General features: G+C 43.0%; 2 protein-coding genes across 5 annotated transcripts in view; both read right to left on the bottom strand.

Moving 5' to 3' along the window:
• Positions 1–8,567, bottom strand: part of Anxa3 (annexin A3) — a 75,911-nt gene extending 67,344 nt beyond the window's left edge. Inside the window, exon 1 of one of the 2 annotated variants that reach the window (XM_045144749.1) lies at positions 8,511–8,567. Coding sequence is in view for 1 of the 2 variants with exons in the window: in XM_045144748.1 (XP_045000683.1) it covers positions 8,241–8,328 (88 nt within the window). In the remaining variant the exon portion in view is untranslated. Of the gene's footprint in view, positions 1–8,240; positions 8,412–8,510 lie in introns of those variants that run through there. The other variant, XM_045144748.1, reaches the window with a different exon arrangement.
• Positions 8,568–16,064: 7,497 nt separating this feature from the next.
• Fras1 (Fraser extracellular matrix complex subunit 1) overlaps positions 16,065–24,925 on the bottom strand; it is a 482,271-nt gene continuing 473,410 nt past the window's right edge. For all 3 annotated transcript variants that reach the window (XM_045144057.1, XM_045144056.1, XM_045144058.1), the window contains 4 exons: positions 24,640–24,806; positions 22,097–22,302; positions 20,924–21,070; positions 16,065–19,490 (listed from right to left, as the gene is read on the bottom strand). In XM_045144057.1, coding sequence (XP_044999992.1) covers positions 18,897–19,490; positions 20,924–21,070; positions 22,097–22,302; positions 24,640–24,806 — 1,114 coding nt within the window. In that variant the 3' untranslated portion in view covers positions 16,065–18,896. The remainder of the gene's footprint in view (positions 19,491–20,923; positions 21,071–22,096; positions 22,303–24,639; positions 24,807–24,925) is intronic.

The raw sequence follows: 24,925 nt of genomic DNA on the forward strand, positions 1-24,925 counted from the left end.
TGGAGTGAGTAGGTCAGACCCATTTCTGGTCCCCTCCCACCACCAAAGTCTGAGTTCCTTGCTGGTCAGTGTATGGGTGGTCGTGGTCCCCTGGAGTGAGTAGGCCAGACCCTCTGTATCTGGGCTCCTCCCACCTCCCCAGTCTGGGTTGCCTTCACTGGTCTATGTCCTGGAGGGCTCGGCACAAAGTTGGCAAGATCCCTGTTCCCTTACTCCTCCTAGTCCTCTGGTACTGGTAGGGCCTATTGTGCGTGATTCAAGGTGCCTGGCCCCTGTGTGAGCTGTGGTACCAGGCCTTTTGCTCTGGTATCGTGACTGGCTACTAAGTACCAACATCCTGTTAACCTGAGTCAGAGGGTGAACAGGCTAAAGGACACAAACTTACTTCCTCATCAATAAAATAAAATGTCTTCCTAAAATAGGTACACAACAATGTAAAAACAAAACAAAAAAACAACAAAAGTCAAAAAACTGAGAGATCTCCACCAAGGATGACCAGTCCTACTATGGAAGCCTCCAATCATAGAGAAATCAATAAAAATTCATTCCCCAAATGAAAACACAACAACCACTGAGAGCCTGAATAAAAAAAAAAAAAATACTGGGGCTGGAGAGATGACTTAGCGGTTCAGCGCTTGCCTGTGAAGCCTAAGGATCTCGGTTCGAGGCTCCATTCCCCAGGACCCACGTTAGCCAGATGCACAAGGGGGCACACGCATCTGGAGTGGCTGGAGACCCTGGTGCACCCATTCACTCTCTCTCTCTCTCTCTCTCTCTCTCTCTCTCTCTCTCTCTGTCATTCTCAAATAAATAAATAAAAATGAACAAAAAAAATTTAAAACTAAAAAAAAATACTGAACTTGAAGCAAACTATCAAAGAACCAACAATCCTATCAATGGAATTGAACAGAATTGTCTCCTAGAGCATGAAGCTTGTGACAGTAGGCTTAACTTGATGGAAGAAAACATTAGAACCCTCAAAAGAGAAATGAATAAATTGAAGGTAAGTCAAGAAATGGAAGACCTCAACAACTGGTTGATTAAGCTGAATGAAGACTTGATCAAATGCAAGAATGAACCATAAGCAGCATCAGGAAAATCAGAATTAGAATTCAAATCATAGCTCAAAAAGGAGATGGACATTATACAAAACAGCACAACAGAAAACAAAAATCAAATAGAATTTATGAACACCTCTCTAGAACCACTCACCAACAGTTACTCATGTGGAAGACATAATCTCTGACCTGGAAGATAAGACAGAAGAAATTGATCAGGAGGCCAAAAACTTTGCTAAGTTCAAAAAATCAAGTGAACAAAATATGAGGGAACTGTGGGACACTCTAAGATGACCAAACATCCAGATCAAGGTTATACCAGATGGAGAGGAAATCCATACCAGAGGCATAGAAAACATACTCAACAAAATTATTGAAGAAAATTTTCCAAATCTTGCAAAACAGAGGCCTATCCAGATGTAAGAAGCCCACAGAACCCCAAAGAAGAAGCTCTCCAAGACACATCATAGTTAAAACCCTTAACAATGAAAACAAAGAGACAGTGTTAAAAGCAGCAAGAGAGAAGCAATTCACAGCATACAAAGATAATCCCATTAGAATAACATCAGATTTCTTAATGGAAACCCTGAAAGCCAGAAGGGCCTAGAATGGAACACTTCAAAGTTTGAGAAACTATGGCTTCCAACCCAAGCTTTACTCAGCCAAAGTATCCCTCATAATGGATGGTGAAAGAAAAACTTTTCATGAGAAAAGTCAACTCTATAATTATATGAACACAAAGCCAAACCTACAGAGAATACTTGAAGGAATACACCACACAGAATAGCCAAACAACCAGTCTCAGGAGCCAACAAGAAAAAAGACCACAATCATCAAAATAAACCAGGCCCAGTACATGACACAAGTAAGCATCCAACCCCATGAAACACCTCATCATGGCAAGGATTAATTCAAGTCTCACAGCAATAACCTTAAAAATTAATGATCTTAACTCACTAATCAAAAGACACAGGCTATCAGGCTAGATCAAAAAAAAAAAAAAAAAAAACCCTTCTATCTGCTGTCTGCAAGAAATCCACCTCACCACTAATGATAGACATGTCCTCAGGGTGGAAGATTGGAAAAGGATATTACAAGCAAATGTAAATTTTAAAAAAAGGTGTTGCTATATTAATATCTGATAAAATAGACTTCAAACCAAAAGTAATCAAAAAGCACAAAGAAGGCCATTTCTTACTTGTTAAGGGAATGATCCAACATGAGCACATTACATTCATAAATATATATCCCCCAAACACAGGGGCACTATAATTTATAAAACAAAATCAACTCAAAATGAAACAGAAATAAACAACAACACCATCATCATTGGAGACTTCAATACTCCACCATCATCAATAGACAGATCATCTAAGCAGAAAATCAATAGGGAAATAATAGAAGTCAACATAATAGATCAACTAGACCTAAAAGAACATTCCACCCAACTCTACAGAACACACATTCTTCACAGCAGCCCATGGAACCTTCTCCAAAACTGACTATATATTAGGCCATAAAGCATGCCTTCATAAAGTCAGGAAAATTGAAATAACTTCCTTCATCATGTCAGATCACAATGCTTTAAACCTAGAAATTAACAAGAAATTCAAGGACTCTACCAACTCCTGGAGACTAAACAACATTTAAACAATGAATGAGTTGTGGAAGAAATCAAAAAAGAAACTGTAAAATTCCTAGATTTGAACAATAATAAAAACACAACCTACCAAAACTTATGGGACTCAATGAAGGCAGTCATAAGGGAAAATTCATAGCCCAAAATACCTTCATTCCAAAGACAGAGAGATCACAAATCAATAACCTGACCACCTAAAGGCGCTGGAAAAACAAGAAGTATCCAACCCAAAGAGCTCCAGATGAAAAGAAATAATCAAGATTAGAGCAGAAATTAATGAACTGGACACTAGGAAAACAAGTTTTAAAAAAATCAATGAAATGAAGAGCTGGTTCTTTGGAAAAATAAACAAGACTGACAAAGCTCTGGCCAAAGTGATAAAGCACAAAAAAGAGAGAAGTCGCAAATTAACAAAATCAGAAACAAAAAAAGGAGAGATCACTACAGACATCAATGAAATTGGAAGCATCATAGGGCATACTTCCAAAATCTCTACTCCACAAAACTAAATAATCTGGAAGAAATTGATTAATTCCTAGACACTTGTCACCTACCAAAACTAAACTCAGAGCAGATTACTTGCCTAAACAAACCTATCACATTCATGGAGTTTGAAACATTAATAAAAAGCCTCCCCAAAAAGAAAAGTCCAACATCAGATGGCTTCTCAGCTGATTTCTATCAAACCTTCATAGAAGAATTGAAACCAAATCCACGTGGATTGTGGAATGTAAGTTGGTACAACCACTATGGAAATCAATTTGGAGACTCCTGAAAAGGATGAATATAGAGTTACCAGCAGAACCTGTTATACCCTTACTGGGCATTTACTAAAAGCTCCACATCTCAGTTCAGAAATATTTACTCAACCATGTTTATAGCTGCTCAATTCATAATAGTTAAAACCTGGAACCAACTCAGCAGTAAGAAAAAAATGACACATTAAAATTTGTAGAAAAAATGGTCAAACTTGGAACAGATCATTCTAAATGAACTCATACAATCACAGAAATACAAGCATCACATGATCTTACTCATCTGGAGTTCCTAACCTGGATCAGCCTAAGTTGCTAACATATCTGAATAACATCTTGAGGCTTGGACAATAGGGAGGGTAGGGCTTGGGGGAAGGGAAAAGATGGGGGAGGGGACACAAAATCTGAACCCAAATTGAACTGGTACAATAGAATCCTATATCCTGGAAATCAGACTAAAAGTTGGAACCCTCAAGTGGACCTTAGAGGGAAGACCTGAATCAAAGGGACCTGGAAAGAGTAAGACAAAACCTAACCTCAAATTTCTCCTACTTCTCTTTCTTATCCGTCTTTTTCTTTTTTCTTTTCCCTGTATCAGGACATGGTCTACATCCATAATGAGCTGTTGATCAGAGAGACCTACTAGATCTCCCAAAACAAACAGTACAGACTGTCAAAGCACTTGATTACCCACCAGAGGCTAATGGTAAGACTTTACTGCTGCAGACACCAAATGCTGTCAGCACAGACCATGGAGAGACCTAGTTGGAATCTAGAGGAGAGCTGGTCCTCAGATAATTAGCCCATCTAGTGCTAGAAGGCACTACTTGAGCTACCAGGGGAAAGTAGCCAACATCTATCCCAGCAACTCAAAGCCGAAAACAACCTGATATGATGCTCACACAAGTGCAGTAGTTGTACACAGCCATGCTGGGTAACCACCTGCCCTTAAATTGGCTAACAGATCCACTCAGTGGAAAGGAAATCATATCTGGATGTGGGAAACAAGTCAGAATCATATCCAGATAATGATTCTGTTTTCCACTGTTAAATTCCCACTAATCTTAGACTATAAAAGTGTCTAAACCCATTTAATTCTCTCTAAATTAAGAATGGTTATACCATTTATCTGGTGCTGGCTTCACTCTCCATTATAACATTTGTTTATCTGTTTATCTCTTTCAGATGAGAACTGGGCTTGAGGAGATAAACAACCCAGCGCACTCCACCCAGGCCCCAGATGAAACTACAGAGGAATTGGGGAAATGAGCGAGAATGTTGCTCTCTAAATTAAGCTGGTACCAGCACAAGGGTGATGGAGAAAGACACTGAGCACACTCAACATCTACCAAACCAGAGATCTAGATGCTCCTAAGTGCCCATCACTGAAGTAGACTTAAAATGCTCCCAGCATGACTCAAGGAATTTTGCAGAAGAGGAGGAGGAAAGATTGTTAGAGTCACAGGTTGGGTCATTTTGCAAAGACATTCCCTCTCCCCCATACTGCTACTCACATAATGCATGACCCACAATCCCCATGGGGTTGATCTGCATCCTCAGTGAGGAAGGCCTCTTCAGAAAACGGACAGGGAGGAGGGAAGATGGTACCAATGTGTAATGTTTACATACAAAATGTCCATATGTAATAATATAAAAAAATACAAATCATAGCTGGTTTCTGTGTGATGCCTTGTACTTCTTGTACATTTTACAGCATTCAAGCCTATAGCCTGTTATAAGCAGACCACCCTCTGTTCTCTGAGGAGGCTGGTCTGGTCTTCACTTGGTGCAGAGGTGAAAAGGCCAGCTATTTGGAAACACAGGCACACTTTCCATAAGTAGATATTATTCAAACATGTTGGCCTGTCTCCAAGGTTGATTTAGAAATGCAAGTTGTTCCCACCCATCCTGAGAACAAAATACTCTAAACATTCAAAGTCAGTCTGAGAGCAAAGTTCAATAGGAAATCATACCAGCAGTAGTCTGGAAATATTTAGCCCTGGGTTTCTCAGCTTGTCTGTAGACTAAGACAATCAGCTCTCTGGTTACAGGAGCTGAGCCTCCATTTCTCCATACAACCAAGAGTGGGTTCCAGGTAGCATTGCTAGTTCTGGTTTAGCTTGTTATCATTGCATCAGAGATTTCCCCCAGAGGCTTGGTATGAACGTGGCAGTGTTCACATGAGCCTTTGGATTATATGGGGTAGCTTGAGCCTCATCAGTGGATTTTCCATTGTTGGCTTAATAATTTGCTGGGCAGTTGAGAGCTGGTAGAAACTTAGGAGATGAACCTAGTTGAAGGGAATGTGTCCTTTCAGAGATACCGTGGTGGAGCAGCTGCATCTTTTCCCTGGTACCTCCCTCTCCCTCTGCTTCCTGGCAGCCTCCTTGGCCACAGTGTGCTGCTACAGCCAGCACGCTCTGCCTCATCTCAGGCCCCGAGCAATAGGACCAGCTGATCATGAGTTGAAACCTCTAAAACCATGAGCCCAAAGAATCCTTTCTTTCTAAATAGTTTCACAGGAACAGGGGAGATGGCTCAGTGGATAAAGCACTTGGTGTGTAAATATGAGTAGCTAAGTGCTAATTCCCAGGACTAGGGTGAGAAGGGAAGATGAGATAGTAGAATTTCCAGGAAGCTCAAGAGCCAGCTTACATGGTGAACACAGCAGTGAACAAGAGACCTTGCCTCAAACAAGGTGGAAGATGAAGACCAACACTGAAGTTGTCCCCTGACCCACACACATGTGCTGTGTCATGTTCAAACCTGCACATACACACACACACACACACACACACACACACACCAACAAACTGTTTCTCAGGTATTTTGTCACAGTGACAAAATGCTAATGCATCTCGTACTGTCATACCCAATTTTAATCTCATTTTCCTCATCTAAAAACATGAAGAAAGCTGTTGCTTGCACCAAAAAATATACGCAATAATTATCAGCCAACATATATCTTGTTGATGTGGGCCCATAAAGATGCAGGAGAACCCAGGCCAGTGAACCCCAACTTGGGTCCTTGTTCAAGTTATCAAAGAATGGAAAACATGGACTCTAAGAAGGTAAATTATAAATTATGAGATTTATTTTAGGGAGAGTTACAAGAAAAGTGAAGCAGAAAAACCCAAGACAAAAGAAAATTTCCCCTAAGCTAGGAAAGGGGAGCTCACGTAGGGAAAAGACTCTCTGGGAAAGGGATCTCTGGGGACCGGCTTACATATGGGTGGAAAGCAAGAAAGAAAGTGTTAGAACAGAGCAGGACAGCTCCTTGCTGGGAAGCAGGAGGGAGACCTAGGAGATTCCCACCTCCAACTCCCAGGGAGGCTAACAGCAGGAGAGGGATCAAGGGCAATTAGAAGTCACAAGAGCCAAGAAGCTCAGGAGCCAAGAGAGCTAAGGAATGTTTCCGACCCACTTAAGTGAATTGAACATCTGATTAACATGAGCCTCATGACCAGATTCCCAAATTGACAGATTCTGATGTGTAAAGGCTATTAGTTGGTGGGCTCAAGAGGCTAACTCAGGAAAGGCCATCCAGGAAAAGTTGAGAAAGAAGCAGAAAGCTGTCTCTGGAGTTGATGTTTGTAGCCATCTGAGATGAGACTGGATCAGACTGAGGTTCTAGTCCTGCTGGGGTGTTTTTGAGGGCCAGTTCCTTGCTAACTACCTATCAGAAAAAAAGCTATCTTGCTCCTAATCCATATTGTTGTCCCTATATTATTCACAAGGCAATACAACAAGTAGAAGGTGAATTCAACAAGGCAGGAAATTTTTATCATGTTGGCCCATTGAAGCATTAATAGGCATGGGGGGAAAACCATTAAATGATTTAACATAAGCTCACAACAATCTAGCGAGTTATCGAGTTAGGTATCATTAATAGCCTCTCCACTTTGCATATGAAAAAGGTTCACACAGAGGTATAATAAACTCGAGTCACACCGAAACCTAGCAGACACTATTAAACCATGTAGCCAGACTCCAAAGGTATGAACTGTTAACCCCCAAAAGCTTGCTCTACATTGCCCAGTCCCTGGCCTAAACTGACAGTTAGTACTTGTTGATCCAATATATTTTTTACATTACTAAGAATTATTACGGCACTACCCTTTTAACTTTTAAGTTAAGAATTACTCCAGAGTGAGGTTAAATGATCTAACAATAGAACTTTAAACACATCCTTCCTGAAAGGGATTACAATGGCTGCATAATTTCCTTTAACTTCCTCTTGCATCTGTTTCTAAACAGATTTCTTAATACACCCAAACAACTTTGGGAACAGAGGGGTCTGATTTTCTTTACAAGTTTACATTGCCTTTCTGGTCACTCTGAAATTCTCTGCCATAATGAAAACCAGTGAAGGAATCTTCACAGAATAAAGTTTTAGTAAGTATATATATTTGTTTTAGGTTGTTGATGGGAAACTATAGCTTTCCTGGCGCAGCCTTGTCTGTGTTGAACTTACCTCCTGGGGAAAGAGTGTGTCGCCTCTGGCTGCTGCTTCAGGGCAGCTGGAGGGTCCTCCAAAGACCCAGAACTTTTATGGAAGTCACAGTTTCCTATATATGGTCATTTGTAACCTCCTATCCGGATCTCTCACCTCTGGCTCAAGTGCCAGGGGGAGTGATTCATTTCTAGTACATGGGATTCTGTTGCAATCAAAGAAAATGGTGAGTCTTTTCAGGGCAAACCAAACTTCCCCAACGTCCAACGTCCTAATCCACTTTTTCTCCTACCTCCCCAAAGACTTAAAAAAAAAAAAAAAAAAAATTCACCTACGAAAAAGTAAGATGAGTGTGGTTAACGTTCTGAACTCTGAGGTCCATGGTGGCCAGGCCCAGGTGGACGCTGAGGTCCATTCCGACATTTTGATGTCCCCGAGAGTTTTAGGAATGCGGATGCCGCCTCTGGGTGTGAACTTGGGCCCGCCAAGACCCCAGCAGGGAGACGCTCCTGGGCATTGCCCCGTGCGGCTCCCCCGCACTCCCGGCTCCTCTCCCCCGCCCCGCCCCGCCCCGCAGGGACCGCGCCCGCGGGAGCTCCACTTACCCTGCCGGCGACCGAGGCGACACTGCGCTGCAGAGCCGCCCGCGAGGTGAGCGCCCCGCGCCCCGCGCCCCGCCGGAGACCGCTCCCCTTCCTCGGGCCCCGCCCCCGGCGCGGACGCCACCTGCCCGCCCGCCCGCCCGCCCGCCCGCCGGCTGGCCGCGCCCAGGGCGTCTGCCCCAGCCCCGAGCCGGCTCCCCGCGCTCTTCCGCCGGCTTCTCCCTCCAGCCCACACCGAAATCCATTCCCCTGGGCTTCAGTTAATTGCTGCGCTTGACTTTTGATTCCTTGGGGGAAAGAAGTCTAGTAAGAATCAGCGTGTGTTACAAAATGAGTTGAGAATTGGAAAGGAAGTTAAGAATCTGGGTACAGCAAAATCAACCACGAAATATTAAACAACAGTGATGGGGCCGCCAAAAGGGCGTAGACTCCTAGAGTTCAGAAGAGAAGGGACCAGGGAAAGAACAGAGGGCTGAACACTTTCCCACGCCTCTCCGCATAAACTCAAGATTTCTCACAAAGCTTCGGTTTTTCTGTCTTCTATTCGACAATCTTGGGGTTACTTTGACATACATTGCTATCACCTGCATAGGAGTTCCTGGGTGACCTGAATATGCATTCATATTCCCCCTTTCTGGTCGCAGAGCCCCTAAACTGCTGTTCTCCTCGTAAAGATTATAGACTGAGCAACTCTGATTTATCCAAACAGCAACAATGTGTGTGACAAGAAACACATCAAGACATAGTCTGGCCAAGAGTGCGGCTCGCATCTGCAATCCCAGTCCTCTGGAGGACAAGGCAGGAGTTTGCGGACTGGTGGCTCACACCTATAACCCCAGAACACTGGAGGATACATTCGGTGTCATCAGGGACATTCAAATTAAAGTGACAATGAGATGCCTACCAGATGGTCAAACTCCAGAACACAAACACAAAATGCTGCTGAGGACATGGGCCAAGAGGCATTCTCACTCAGTGCCAATGAGAATACAGGCAGGAACAGCTACACGGAGGACAATTTGGGTGCTGCTTACAAAGCTAAATATACTCTTACTATTCAATCCAGAGGTTGCGTTTATTAGCATTTACCCAACCAATATTAAATGTATATGCTCACCAAAAAATACAGATGGATATGTACAGAAGCTTTGTTTATAATTGATGAAACTTGGAAGGAACCAGTATGTCTTTCAGTACGTGAGTGGATAACAGACTGTGGAATATCCATGTATTGCAATATTATTCAATGCTAACAAGTGAGCATCAAGCCATGGAAGAACCTAAAATGTATATTCCTAACATAAAGATGCTGATTTGAAAAGGCTCCCTACCTATTGTGTAACTGACTCATGATAGAGCAGAAAGAGGCAGAGAGAGAAAGAGAGAAAGAGACAATGGGCAGGCCACGGCCTCCAGCTACTGCAAACAAACTCCAGATGCATGCCCGCCTTGCATATTTGGCTTACATGGTTCCTGGGAAATCGAACTGGGGTCCTTTAGCTTTGCAGGAAGTGCCTTACCCCCTAAGCCATCTCTCCAGCCCGGTTTGGTAACTTTATTTTGCAAGTAGTCAGCTAGGGACAGGCCCTATGAGACTATAACTCCAGTCTGGTTCAGTATGATCCAAGGAGGTGATAAAGAGCAGCTTCCTGATTCTTCCATCTTAAATTTTCAGTCTTTCATCAATATTAGTGGGCCCTTTCTGAATCTGCACTCCCCTCCTGGGTCCACCAACCAATCAAGGTTTTGTACATTTAAACTTGGCAAGGAGGCTTATTCCCATTGGATACCTAATTTCTAAAAAGACTTGATCCAAGTTGCTGCATGGATTTCCTGGTTTTCCTTGGGGTCTCTCCTTGCTGGAAGCAGGGGTGCTTGGGAGCTTTTCTGCTTTTCTGCTTTCTTACCTCAACTCTCTCTGAAAGTAAATCTATCATGATCCATCTTCCTTTGTGTCTGTGAATTTCAGTTCTTTGCTAATTGTAAACAAGAACTTGAGACTTGAGAGCCACTGGCATGGGAAGCTCTAAGCCCACACAGAGCCCAGTTTCTCAACCCTGTGATAATGTCTGGAGATACTTTTTCTAGTGGTTGAGCAGGATGAAGCAAGGTGCTCCCCTTCTTGTATGTATATGATGTGTGTTGCAGTTACCTTCCTGTTGCTGGGACAAACACCCGACCAGAAGCAACTCATGGAAAGAAAGGGTTTATTTCAGGTTTATAGACCCCAGAGAAAGCCCCATTATGGCAGAAGCTGGCTCACTTCCACACATCCATAGCAGAGAGACAAAAGCCAGCACGTGTAAGCATGAACAGCAGAGTTCAAGCTGGCATGCACCTAGTAGGGCTGGACTCACAGTTGCACCCAGGGCTCTGCCTGCTGAAGACTAAATAGGAAGATTCATCAAAAATAACTGACCCAAGCCAGGCGTGGTGGCACACACCTTTAATCCCAGCACTCGGGAGGCAGAGGTAAAAGGATTGCCTTGAGTGTGAGGCCACCCTGAGTCTACATAGTGAATTCCAGGTCAGCCTGAACTAGAGGTGAAACCCTACCTCGAAAAAAAACAAAATAAAAAAAATAAATAACTGACCCTGCCAGACGTGGTGGCACACACCTTTAATCCCAGCACTCCAGAGGCAGAGGTAGGAGGACCACCATGAGTTCAAGGCCACTCTGAGACTACATAGTGAATTCCAGGTTAGCCTGGGAAAGAATGAAACCCTACCTTGAAAAAACAAAACAAACAAAAAAATACCTGACTCTGGGCTGGAGAGATTGCTCAGCAGTTAAAGCACTTCCCTGAAAGCCTAATGAGCCAAGTTTGATACCCCCCCCCACCGTACCCACATAAAGCCAGGTACACAAAGTGGCACATGCATCTAGAGTTCATTTGCAGTGGCAGGATGCACTGGTAAGCCCATTCTGTTTCACTATTTGCCTCTTTCTATCTCTCACACACAAATACATATAACTACTTTAAAATTTCTGAGTCTGGAAGGGCCATTCATTTACATCCAAACTACCACGATGTGTGTGTGTGTGTGTGTGTGTGTGTGTGTGTGTGTGTGCATGCACACACGCATAGGTGCACACAGGCCGTAGTGTATGTGTGGAGGACAACCTCAGGTGTCCACTCCAATCTTTCTTTTTGTATGAAGCAGGGTTTCTCATTGTTCATTTGCAAGGATAGCTCTCCCACAAGCTTCCAGCAGAATCTCCTTTCTTCACTTCCCTTTTCCCATAGGTGTTTGGGGTTATAGATGTCTGGTAAACATAGGTGAAGTTCAGATTCTGGGGATCTGAACTGAGGTACTTATAGTTCTGCAGCAAGTACTTTATCCACTGAGACTTCTCCCCAGAACCACCTATCTTTAGTCTACACGGATTAACTCAGGGGAACACAACTGGCCCTGCTTGCGTTTGAACTCTAGAGACTGGAGTAATGGTTCTCAAGGTAGTGACAGTGGGATCCAGAAAATTGTTAAAGGTGAATATTATTAATTTATTTATTTATTATTAATTAGTTTTGTACTCAATGAATACAGTCAATTTGGTACCATTATTAGGCTCATCCATGTCCTACCCCCTCCCCTGATACCTCCTTGTTGAGTATGTGGGTCATGCATTCTGGAGTTAGCCCACAGTTATGGGTGGGATAAATGTCTCTGCATATCATGACCCAACAGGTAGCTCTGACATTCTTTCCACCCCCTATTCTGCAAAATCTCCCTGAGCCATGTTGGGTTCATTTTTGGACTGCTTCAGTGATGAGGTTTTGGGGGCCTCTGGGTCTCTGGATCTCTGATTTGGTAGGAGTTGATTTTTCTCTGTGTTGATCTCCTTCACCATTGTGCTGGTGGTACCTGGTTCACCAAGAAAACTCTTGCTTGTTTTGTCAATTGTTCTTTGTTTCAGCTGGGGCCCTTTTGAGGTATGATGGGGTAGCTCTCTCCTTAGGATCTACATGAAAAAGAGAAGCAGATTCTCCAACAGAGAGTAAGTTAGACAAATGAGATAATTCTTACTTTTTTTATAGAGAATTTAATATGTGTAGACCCTCTTGTAGCCCACGATTGGTAGTAGCTTGTTAATGGAGAGCAGGCTTACGTTCGGATATGGTTCTCACTTGTTTCCCAGATCCAGCTATGGGTCCCATACCACTGAGGGGATCAGTTAGCCAAATCAAGAGCAGTTGGTTTCCCACCATGGCTGTGCGCCACTATTGCACTTGTGTGGGCATCACTACATGTTATTTGCTGCTAAGTAGGTTAGACCATGAGTTGCTTGGACAGATATTTGTCATTTTCCCCCAGTCACCCATGTAGCACCTTCTGGCCATTAGGACCCAAAAGATGGTGAACTATGCCTGGGCAGGACGAAGCCAGAGAAAACTCTAGTGGAGGTCTGTAGTGGTTCTGACATGCAAAAAGGTCATCTGACCTGGGTATAAGGGCAAAAGACTAATCGAACCATATAGTAGCTGGTTCACTCTGAAGTTTCCCTCAGGATAGCTAGCGCTCTAGCAGAAAGCTGCGACCACCCACGCTGCTTTATCTGGTAAAGTGAATGATTAGTGGTCTTGGGGCCAAAATGATCTAAACCTATTCTCAAACTTTGAATGAGTAAGAAGCCTGGCTTGCTGGCATAGAGCTGGGCATGGAATGCAAGTGCCTAGTAGGCCACTTTTGGTAAGCAGAACTGGCACTGCGGGATGAACCTAACGCAGGGTTAATGCCGATACTCATCAGACCCTAGAAAAGGTGTTGGTTGATATATACAGCAGGACCGTGCCCCCCCCCTTGACTCCACAGCTAGCTGTTAACCGTCTAACCACTCACCCCTTTTTATCATAATGAGCACAATTAAAGTACTTTATTAGAGTTTAAGTTTATATGTGTTGTGTTAAAAATAAAACTATAAACAAATGGCGCTGAGTTTAAAGGCTGTGAGTTCAGGCAGAAGAGGGATGACATACGTGAAGGTTTGAATGAAGGTTACTAAATGGACTCTTTTCAGAAGGGATGAAGCCCCTGAGAACTGGGAACACCCTACAATCACTGACACTTTGATAACTGCATTGGGTAAAGGAGGGAAAGGCTGTATTAGAACTTGTAAGGACTGGGGCCGCTTAATGGAGGCTGACAACAGAACCCATGGCCGAGAAGGAAACCACAGCAAAGCAAAAACAAAACAAAACAAAAAACAGCAAAGGGGCTGAAACTGCACAGCCACTCTCCCTTCAGTGGCTCCTCTCCAGTGGCAAGTCCCAGCCAGAAGCCAAGATTGGAGCTTCACAGAAGCAGTGGAGCAGGGCAGTTTCTGGGAGCGCGGATGACAGGCAGTGGGTGTGGGCAGTGTCGGCAGCAGTGAAGTCTGGGAGTTACTGGGATCTGACATTGGTTCATTTTTAATGTGTAAGGATGGAGCCTCCTTACGCTGATATTTAACAGCTGAAAGAGGTTCACCCAGAGGCTGGATCCTAATAAACTGTCCCTTGTTGACCAGACTTAGAACTTGAGCCTCAGGATAAAGTCCCACCACATTTTAAAGAGAAGGCTGCAGCGTCGTCTATTTATTGTTAAGCCAAGTGATGGAATGTCTCACGACCAGCATTCAGTCATGGTTAGAGGAACTTGAAGTGGCTGCAAGTTGTGCGTGTTCAGGTATTTGAGAGTTTGAAATTTGGTGTTTGTTTGGAACTTTTAAAGAAAATGATCCAGGACAACTGTGTTAAAGTTGTTCTGGGGACAATAAGGTAGAAAACATAAAGGGGTCACTGTATTTGATTGCAACCTTGTCAGCTGCACACGGCATGTCACGTGATATTTCTCCTGTACCATTCTGACTGGCTTTTTTTTAAAAAAAAAAACTATTTTTTTTTGGTTTATCGAGGTAAGGTCTCACCCTGGTCCAGGCTGACCTGGAATTAACTCTGTCATCTCAGGGTGACCTTGAACTCATGGCGATCCTCCTACCTCTGCCTCCCAAGTGCTGGGATTAAAGGCATGCACCACCACACCTGGCTAAAAAAACTATTTTTATTTATTTGTTAGACACAGAGAAAGGAAAGAGCGAGAGAGGCTGAGAGTGAGAATGGGCACACCAGTGCTTCTAGCCACTGCAAAGGAACTCTAGATGCATATGCCACCATGTGCATCTGGCTTACGTGGGACCTGGAGAATTAAACCTGGGACCTTAGTCTTCACAGACAAGGACCTTAACCACTAAGCTATTTCTCCGGCCCCTGACTGGCTTAAAAAAAAAATTATTTTTATTTATTTGAGAAAGAGTGAGTGAGAAGCAGGTAGAAAGACAGAATGGACATCTCAGGGCCTCTAGCCACTGCAGACAAACTGCAGATGCATGTGCCACCTTGTGCATCTGGCTTACATGGGTCCTAGGGAATTTAACCTGGGTCCCTTGGCTTTGTAGGCAAATGCCTAACCACTAAGTTATCTCTCCAGTCCCCTGACTGGATTTTGATAAGAACTATTTTTACTCATTTGGGGACAGCATTTATATTACACATTGTCATATCTTGATATTAGGTTGAGGCATAAAAAACTACTGATATTGGATTACCTATAACCTATAAAACCCTCAATTTTATATGGTTACACAAAGCCATGTATTCTGGTTATAGTTTCTTTCCTCGGTTCCCAATGTTTGTTTAAAACCTGAGTCTGTGAAACATTTTACATTCTAAATGGAAATAAATATTGTCACTCAAACTTCCTAAAGCATTTTTTGTACTCAATTCTAGCAATAATACACATAGGTTTCTGGCATAGCTCCTATATATACCTTAGAGAAATGTGCTCCAGGACTATGAGTCCACTACCAGGCAAGCGACAATAATTGAAAACTTGGAGGATTTGAAGATTACATTAAGCCTAAGGTTTTGAGGAACATGAATGTGTGCTTGGTCATGGCATCCTCCCAAGATTTTATGAAAACATGCATTCTCAAGACCTGATGAGCGTGCATATGTGCTGATGGTCACAATCCTTGGCAGCCTTCTGATTTTATCAGAGGGTTAAGAGGCACAAATGCACAGGCTTGAAGAATGCCAAGATTGTTTGGGCTCAGTTCCATCTGTCTCTGCCATCTTGCCTTTCATAAGCCAACAAACTTGTAGTGCTGAACATCTCCAGAGTGCTATGAACACTTACCAAATCTTTACATGTGTAAAAAAAAAAAAAAAAAAAAAGGACATAGTCATCTTCACATTCAATGTTGAGAAAGTTTGAAGATAATGTAGTATAAATATTCATCCTATTATAGACACATGGAAATTAGAGTATTTCACTTGGTCCTGATTGCAAAAACAAAGCTGTGATGATCTAAGGGCATGTAATTTATTCAGCATCTTGCTCCTAGCATGATTAATATGTGTTTCAAGTTTAATACCATTACAGTTTTTTTCAAAAAAAAAAAAAAGAAAAAGAAAAACAACAAAAAACTGCCTCAAGTTGCAGAATGATTTGCCAGCTCAGTGGCAGTGTCTATGTTAATGAGATGAATAATTGAAAAGGAACATAGAAAAGCAAACAAAAGACAACCCATCTGCCATTTATTATTAATACAAATTTATATAGTGGCATAAGCCATTGGAGAAATCAGAAACTGATCACACACAAGTTCATATTGGAAATACAAACATCATTTGAGGGTCAGGAACTCAAAAGGTTGACAGCACCACAGATATGTTTCTCAGTCTGAGCAGGTGTGTAGTACCTAGAGTCATAAATCCCTACAGGAGACTGAACGTGAGTATCAAGACTGTGCAAACAACTTTCCCACATGATTTCCCAACCAACAATGGGAAACTGCAGGAAGCCTGGGCACAATAAAAGGGCAGTGAGGTGGAAAAATGGTGCAGACCATTATTTCTTTTAACCTGCACAGCCAGCATAAGAGAGCAAGTCACAACTCCTGAGGGGGTTTTGTTCCTCCTCACCTGAAGGTGTGGTATAAAAGGTTAGTAACACACACACACAAGGCAATAGTGAACAAGTAAGAGAAGTTGAAAGCAGAGTTTCCACTGAGATAGAATCCACATTAGTCGTCAATCTGATCTCAAAGACCTAGTAGAAATTGTAAGTGAAATGAACATTTCTGCATCAAACTGGCAAATGTCAACTCCACATCTCTTAACACTTCAATTTAAGAAGTGTCCATCCACTAGAGAAGTATTCACTTTCAAGGAAATGTCTGCAGTGGGGAGGCAGGAATATTACCAGTGCTTTCCCATGAAGTTCTCCATCTCCGGGTCCTCATATGCAGACCCCTTGGTTGCTTCTCTCCCCACGCCAGGTTCATTCCACCACTTGTATTAACTCCTCACACTAGAGCAAATAAAAAATGGCTGCTCTAATGTGTGAACATGCTGGCCATAGGTAAAGTGGCAAATAATAGGCCAAGTTGAAAGTTTCCCTGCAGATGATTGGCTCCACGTTCTTGCAGAATTAGCATTCACACTTTAGGTGATTCTGGAGAAGATCCAATCCCTGCCTCATCAGCTCCAGGTGTCCCAGGGCTATAACAGCAGCTCTGCCCAGAATCATACAAGTTGGTAGGAAGCATCTGCCAGGAGTTTCTTGGCTCACCCTATCCTCCCTCTGAAAACATTGCACTCCTCTCAGAATGCAAAATCTCTCCCCTCTAAATCTCCCATTTTGGTTTTGCATGCTGACTCCCAGTGTCGCCTCCTGCCCATTCATTCCTATAATCTTTCTATTCCTGCTTCCAGAGGACCACTGACAATCAGGACTGCCTAAAGTTATGGGGTATTGTCCTAGTTGCAGGACTATTTAGTAAGCCAATAAAACAGAGGACTCTTCTGTGATATTGCCACTATACTTCCTCATCTCCTCTTCCCAAATTACTCCTCTGCCATGCACCCATCACACCGTTCATTCATTTACTCAGTAAACACTTCTGGAGTGCTTATCATGTGCAAGGCACTATTGAAGAAGGAAGGGTGTGGCTCACACAGGTCCTGCTCTCAAATTTGAAGTCTGTAGAGTCACCTGCAACTTTTCATGGTTTATTCATTCTAACCTTTCAGTGCCAGCTTGGAATGTTCTTAAAGAGTTGGGCCATTCTAATACAAATATTACATGATGTGGATGCTCTGTTATTTTCTCAGTGCTAGGGAGTGCCATGCATGAGGAGGACACCGTTTCTCCTGAGCAACAGAACTGTTCCTCCAATGAAAAACATATGTGCATGCTTATGGTTTTGCCTATAGGGCAGAAACAAAGGCAAGTCGTGTGCGTGCCACACACACAATATTTAAGCTGATTATTTGAACACTAAATTATTTTAAAGCCATGTGTTTATGGCCTTGTCATGTGCTGATATGGTAAAAATAAGAGCCTGAGCTACCAGAAAAGAACCCCCAAAGTGCAATCCCTGAAATACTGCATCAAAGACTGTGCCTCCATCTGCTGTGTGACACACAGCAAGGAGGACCAGCATCCTCCTGTTAAGTCTGGTTTCACTCCATCCTCTAATAATTTGTTTTCTTTAAATGAGTCACCTTTCTGCAATACTAACTAAGTTAAAAACTCACTCATAGCTAGCACATTGGCTTGTATTACTGGACAGAGCAAAGCCTCAGATAGATAGCAGGGAAGTGTGGATGACTTTCAAAGGGCATCTCTGGCATACAAAGACTGTGGTACTCTGCAGCATCCTTCCTCAGGGCCAGACTCCTCCTCTGTATGGGCTTCTGGCCTCCCCCTAGGTAAATACCCATAGAGAAGTACCCTAATGCAATGCACACTAAGACCTGTATATGAAAATGCTGTAGAAAAGCTAAGTGTATTTAGAGGTCAGGGCACACATCCATCAAGTGAAAACAATGCACAATTGTCTAAACTGTGCTGATTAGAAGAATTTTTAATGGAATCTGAGTGTCAGCAATTTGGATTCTGCTGTCTAGAAGTCTAAGAAAAGGCCATGAAGGAGAAAACCAGGGTGGGGGAGGAAGTCAAAGGCCCTGCACCCCTCTCACATCCCCAGAGATCTGCCATTGTCAACTCCCAGGCCTCCAAACTCATAGCTAAGCTACCTGTCCAGCACCAATCCTGATACTAAAGCCCCTGTTTTCTGCAATCAGCCTTACAGAGGAGTCCTGTGTGGCCACTGAGACTGTTACAGGGACCAATTCTACTCCAGGACTCTGGGGGTCTCAGCAGTTCTTTGTTTCATGAGGTAGCTCAGTTGTGAGTTGATGTATGTGATGTGTGTTGTCCGCCACTCAAAGCTATGGTTTTCCCTTTCTTTTTTAATCTGCAAGATTATAAAAATACCAGTATTTCTCCACGTTTTATAAAAATGATTTTAGAAAAAAAAATACACATGGGTCTGTCTCCTTGTTAAACTTCTGTTCCATCCTGTAAGTTGTTGTGGACTCTGACTTCCAGATTCAACTTTTTTACTTTAGCACCTTTGAATGTGTAAGACCCCTCCCTGTCGCTCAGAATGTTGACATTGCGCACAGTGCAGTACTGTCTGTTCACGTTCTTCTCTACCCTGTCTGGGTTCCTCTTGGCTACGTCCACCTTGGTATTCAGAGGGTATTCCTCCAAAGTGTCCTCTGTGGGTTGTTTCTTCCTCTGTTTCTGGCATTTCCTGGTAATGAAACAAGCCACGAGAAACACCAGGAGTAGAAGCATAATAGCAGCCAGAGCACTGCCAATTGATGCCCCTGTTTGGGACAGGGAAGCAGCTATAATGGGCTCTTGTATCTCCAGATTAAGGGATTTCATATTGGTACCATTCTTGACTTGGTCCCCTTCATTGTCATAGATGAGGGAATCATCAAGATTCAGCCAGCCACTGGGGTCCACCAGGTCCCTCCGATGGCGTCTTAGAGAGGCTGTGAGAGAGCGCTGGACCCGGGGCCCTGACATGGTATCTGGGCCAATGATGTAGATCACCTGGAGATACCACTGGTGTCCTGCTTCCACCTGCAGGAGGAGGGGCACAGGAGACAAACCACATGTTATTGTTGCCCATACAGCACCTTGGAAGAAAGGATGTGGAAAGACAAGAGTTAAGATATACTTTCATAGAGAAATGGTTTCATTAAAAGCACTGGCAATGGATGGTGTTCTAAGATACAGAGAACCAAACCAAGGATTATCAGTTCTATTTTATTACCCAAGTAGGGTGATCTTGGGTCAGTTACTCATATTTTTTTTTTTCTGTTGCTTTACCTATACATGGGAAATAGCCTAAGAGTTTATTTTTCATGGTATCTTCAGCTAAGTGAATGCCTATTATGATTTGTTGGTCTTTATTAGCAGCAGGGAAATAATTGTATTAATGGCCACATTTATTACCTGTGCCCTTTAACTGCTCGCTATGCTAACATATACTTATTGATGAGCTTTAGTTAAAATGGAAACATTCAACAAATTTTCACTAAACCATTACTCTGGAGGGACTGGGAAGTGGCTTGCATTTCAAGTATGAGGATCTGAGTGTGGATCCCTGGCACACACATAAAAACTGGGAATGGTGATTCATCCCTATAATCCCTGCTCTGCGGAGGTGGGGACAGCAGGATCCTGGGAAGTTCAGGATCCAGCAAGCCTGACATATGCAGCTATGAACAAAAGACTGTCTCAAACAGGGTAGAAGGTGAGACCCAACATTAGAGGTTGTCCTCTTACAACCACTTTTTCCACATGTGCACCATGGTACATGTACACCTGGACTCACATGCACATACACCACATCATACACACACACACTTCAGAAAACATTTGTTAAATGAACACTATGACCACTTCCTGGATCATTCCCCAGAAAGATTAGATTGAGTATTTTATGTCCTTCTCATCTGCTTGCCTGGAAAGACTGGTTTTGAAATAACTTCAGATGAGCAATAGCAGTTCTGAAGTTCAAGGTCATGGAGTAAGTATCTGGAGACAGACAGAAAAAAAACATTGTAAAACTTGATCTTAGGAGGTCATGTTTGTTGCTAGAATTTAGAGTATTTTTTTTCTTATCTAATACTAGTAATTCTTTTTCTAACTTGTGCATTGTATTTATGATTTTGTTCACTTTTCACAAACCCTTGAAAGTTGGCTGGCTCAGCAGAGCTCAAAAGAGTTTAAGAACACTGACAGCATCATGTGCAGCACTGATACACACAATGACAGATGCTCAGATGCAAATTAAAGAAAACTAAAGAATGCTACCATTGATTTGGTCTGCTGGAGATAGACAGAATTTTGAGGGTGAATGATAGGTTTAATAACAATAAAAGGTCTCTCAGCAAGAGTGTTATGAAAAGAAACAGAGCAGGCATGATGCAGTGCTGCTTTTTTGTAGGCTCTCAAATGAATGGATTTGGTTCTAAGCTTCTGCTCAGCAGAAGTCTCAGCAGACTCACCTTATAGAGAGCATCTACTTTCAGAGTAAATCCGTCCACACCTGGCATGCTACTGACCACTTGGAAATCAGGCAACTCAGAAGCAAAGTGGGCCTCGAAAGGCACATCGTGGAAGAACTTATCAGTGACCTCTGGCTGGCTGCGGTCCTGGAATTTCAGGAAAAAAAGGAGCACAAGATGTAAAGAGACAGACCACTGAGCTGGTAGGTGCAGTACTGGGAAGAGAAGGAAGAGACAGGTGTGACCCTCCTGCTGTGGGTTGGGTGAGGAGAATGCGTGTTGTAGATGACTTCTCCCTAAGTCATTTCTGCCCTGGGATACTCACTGTGTTCCCTAAGGAGGCCTCTGGTAGGTTCTATGGCCTCAAACAGTATGAATGACCTCGACCAATAATTCTCAACTACTTGGTCTTAGGATATTTTATATAGTTTAGAATCAAGGACCTCAAAGAAATTTTAATTATGTGATTTCCTTCTATCAACATAAACTGTATAAAAAATTGGTCTAGGAAAATTAAAAATACCTATGTAGGAATTTATTTTAAAATGGCAATGAAAATTCATGGTGTGTTAACCTAAATAAAACACTTTGGGTGAAAAATACCTCTATTACCTCTATCCATCTCCTTCCCAAAAGAGAACTGGTATTAGTTTAAATTTTTGCATATTTCTAGAAAGGAAGGCAAGTCTTCAAACTTAGTCAGTTGTGAAATGTTTTAGCATAACTATATAAAGACAAATGTCATCTCACACAGCCATGAAGTTGGGAAAGGGAGGGGTGCACTTATAACTTTGAATTAATTGTGGATTTTTTTTAAATTCTAAGTCAAAACTTGGTAAATAGCATTTTCCTAAAATATTGGCAGGTACTATCACAGTATTAAGCAAGCAGTTGTGACCTTGAGGACCCCTGGAAAGAGTGTGAGGACCTTTAAGGGTCCCTGAACCATACTCCAGGATCCTCTTCCTGTAACACCTAAGTGTTCCTTGCTGCCCAACATAACCAGTACATTTGGTAATGTGTGCTGGTATTTAGCAGTACAGACAGAAATAACCATGAAAACACTGAGAAAAAAAGAAACCATCAAGAGTGGAATCTGCTTTTGTCAGAATTCACAACTGAGAAGTCTAACTGCTCTCAGCCCTTTAACGTTAACCTTAATGGTGAGCGTACCAATAGCAGGAATCTGTGCTTCAGGTGTTTGTTTGGCTGAATGCAACCATACTGTGGCCCTTCATTGTAGATGGTCCCCGTAGGATCAAAGAAAGGCACATAGCCATCCTTGCCAGTACAAAGATAGACCTTCTCCAGCTGGAGTTTGTAAGCAGAATTGAGGTTTTGTTCTGGATTCCAAAGGACTCGGCCATAAAGAATTTGACCTGGAAAGATTGAAAGACATGTTAGGTCAGGCTTTAAGGTTAAAAAAGGATGAAGTGCCAGGAGAAGAAAGGATCTAACGCACTTCCAACAGTACCTATCTCGGAAAGGTTTATGATTTCATGTTTTCATCCATCGTGATTGTTGCTTTAATTCCTTATGTGTTATCTTAGCATTTAAGATATTCCAAACACTTGGTTATGCATAGGGGATACAGATGTAGATCAGAGGTAGATGACAGGACAGAAATAAGAGCAAAGAAACTGAAAATATTTATTAATAACATTTATGAAATTCTCTTTTTGCTGGGTACTATACTATGTTCTTCTGCAGTAAAACTCATATAATGCTCATAATTTTATATGAGGAAACTGATTGGCAAATGGGTTGATGTAAGCCACCAAGCTAGTACTTGGTGAAGGTGGGATTCAGAGTTAAGTTACTTTGGTTCTGCAACCCACGCCATTAACCTGCATACTACTCCACTCCATACTGCCAAAGGGTAAGGTTCACCCCACTAAGGAGTGCAAAGTGATGCATGGAAATCTCAGTGTTCAGAGTAAAGGGACAGAGCAAGCCATGGGATAGTCAGAAACAGTGGAGGGAGAGAACAAGAACAAGAACAGAAGCCAAGTAGAGGACCTGGGGACACAAAAACGGAAGAGGTAGAGGACAGAGTGGGAAATGTGAGCCAAGAGACAAGAAGGTGTATGATGAGGTTGGTGCAAAGGGAAGCAAATGGGGCCAAGATGTCAACACTGGTGGATTTGGTATTATTGACCAGAGAGGAAAAGGACAGAACTCAGCCTGTAGCGAAGGGGCAGAGGAGTGCTGGCAAAGAAGAGCCACTAAGAGAGCGAGTATTTACTGCTCCTGAAGGAAGCCTGTCCAAGCAAGAATGTGGTGAGGACTGAGGGGAAAGGAAGGCTTATGTGAAGCTTAGCAACTGTGTGTGTGTGCATGCACACACACATGTGTGTTTGTTGCTGGGCCTCAAATCCAAGGCCTTAGGCATGTGTTCCACAACTGAGGGTATCTCCATCACTTTCCATTATGTTTCTACACTGAAAGAAAAGACTCAGATGAGGGAGGAATGAAAGGGGTATAATAAACAATAGAGATGAAAGACAGTTGGTTAACTCACTTATCCCTTCAACAATTCTTTCCTGAGTTCCTGGGCTGGTTCCATGGTGTGAAAATCTTATATTTGGTCAGCATTTCTAGTCTCATGGAACTTGCAGTCTAATGGTGCAGATAGGAAGTAAAGAAGTGTACAACATGTGTACCAGACAATATTAAAAATTGTGGGAAGTGGGCTGGAGAGATGGTTTAGCAGCTAATGCATTTGCCTATGAAGCCGAAGGACCCAGATTCGATTCCCCAGGACCCATGTAAGCCAGATGCACAAGGGGCACATATGTCTGGAGTTCATTTGCAGTGGCTACAGGCCCTGGCATGCCCATTCTGTCTCTGTCTCTCTTATATCTCTGCTTGCAAATAAATAAATAAACATAAAAATATTAGCAGGTGTGGTGGCTCATGCCTTAACAATATTATGGGAAGAATGATAACCAATATGTAGAAGTGAAAAAAATTGAAGTCCAGGTTAGATTGTGTGGTGTGGCCAGACTGTGGAGGAGAACACTTAAGCAGAGACCCAAAAGACAAGGGGGGAGGGGCCACTTCTAGAAGAGAAAGCATGATGGGCAGTACACATATCTGCACTCTTTTGAGGCTGTGAGGCAGTGGGAATAACAATCTCTCCAGAGAATTAAAGACAAAGCAAAGTTAGACAGCATATTAAAATCAGATTAGAGGGCTGGAGAAACGGCTCAGCGGTTAAGTGCTTGCCTGTGAAGCCTAAGGACCCCGGTTCGAGGCTCGGTTCCCCAGGTCCCACGTTAGCCAGATGCACAAGGGGGCGCGCGCGTCTGGAGCTCGTTTGCAGAGGCTGGAAGCCCTGGCGCGCCCATTCTCTCTCTCTCCCTCTATCTGTCTTTCTCTCTGTGTCTGTCGCTCTCAAATAAATAAGTAAATTTAAAAAAAAATCAGATTAGAATTGTCAGTCTTCTTACTAGCCAGGCCAAGTGCATTTCCTGGGAGTCACACTGCCAGTCACTCGAGTACCAAAACTGTGATGTGGTTCCTAACATGAGGGAAGAACGTGAGTCTATTCCTTGGTTCCACGTTGGCTGCACTGGAGTCAGCCCTGACTCATCTCCACTGGGGAGCTGACTGAGATCGTGTGAGCACAGACGCTCATCTAGCCCCAGGACTCATGCGGAAGTTCTCATATCCATCCAGCCAGAGCTTGTACTGCAGCAGAGGAAGCAACTCACCTTTTGAAAAGGCTCCTTTGTAATCCATTTCTGCCAGTGACATATCAGAGGTGTTGGGATCCATCAGGAACACCTTCTCATTATTGCAGAGCTGAAACTCAGTATTGAGTGAGTACACGACAGGCACGGGGCGGTTGGTCTGCTGGAAGGCAATGGGTATCAGGAACCTGAAGGAGGAGAGACGAGAGTTCCCTGAGAGAAGGTCAACTTCACCAACTTCACGTGTGTCATCTGAACTGTTCTACTTGCCAGGCCTTCTTGGCATAATGCAATAATGCTCTGTAAA

Source organism: Jaculus jaculus, chromosome 2 (genome assembly GCF_020740685.1).
Source record: "Jaculus jaculus isolate mJacJac1 chromosome 2, mJacJac1.mat.Y.cur, whole genome shotgun sequence".
In the NCBI taxonomy this organism is placed as follows: Eukaryota; Metazoa; Chordata; class Mammalia; order Rodentia; family Dipodidae; genus Jaculus; species Jaculus jaculus.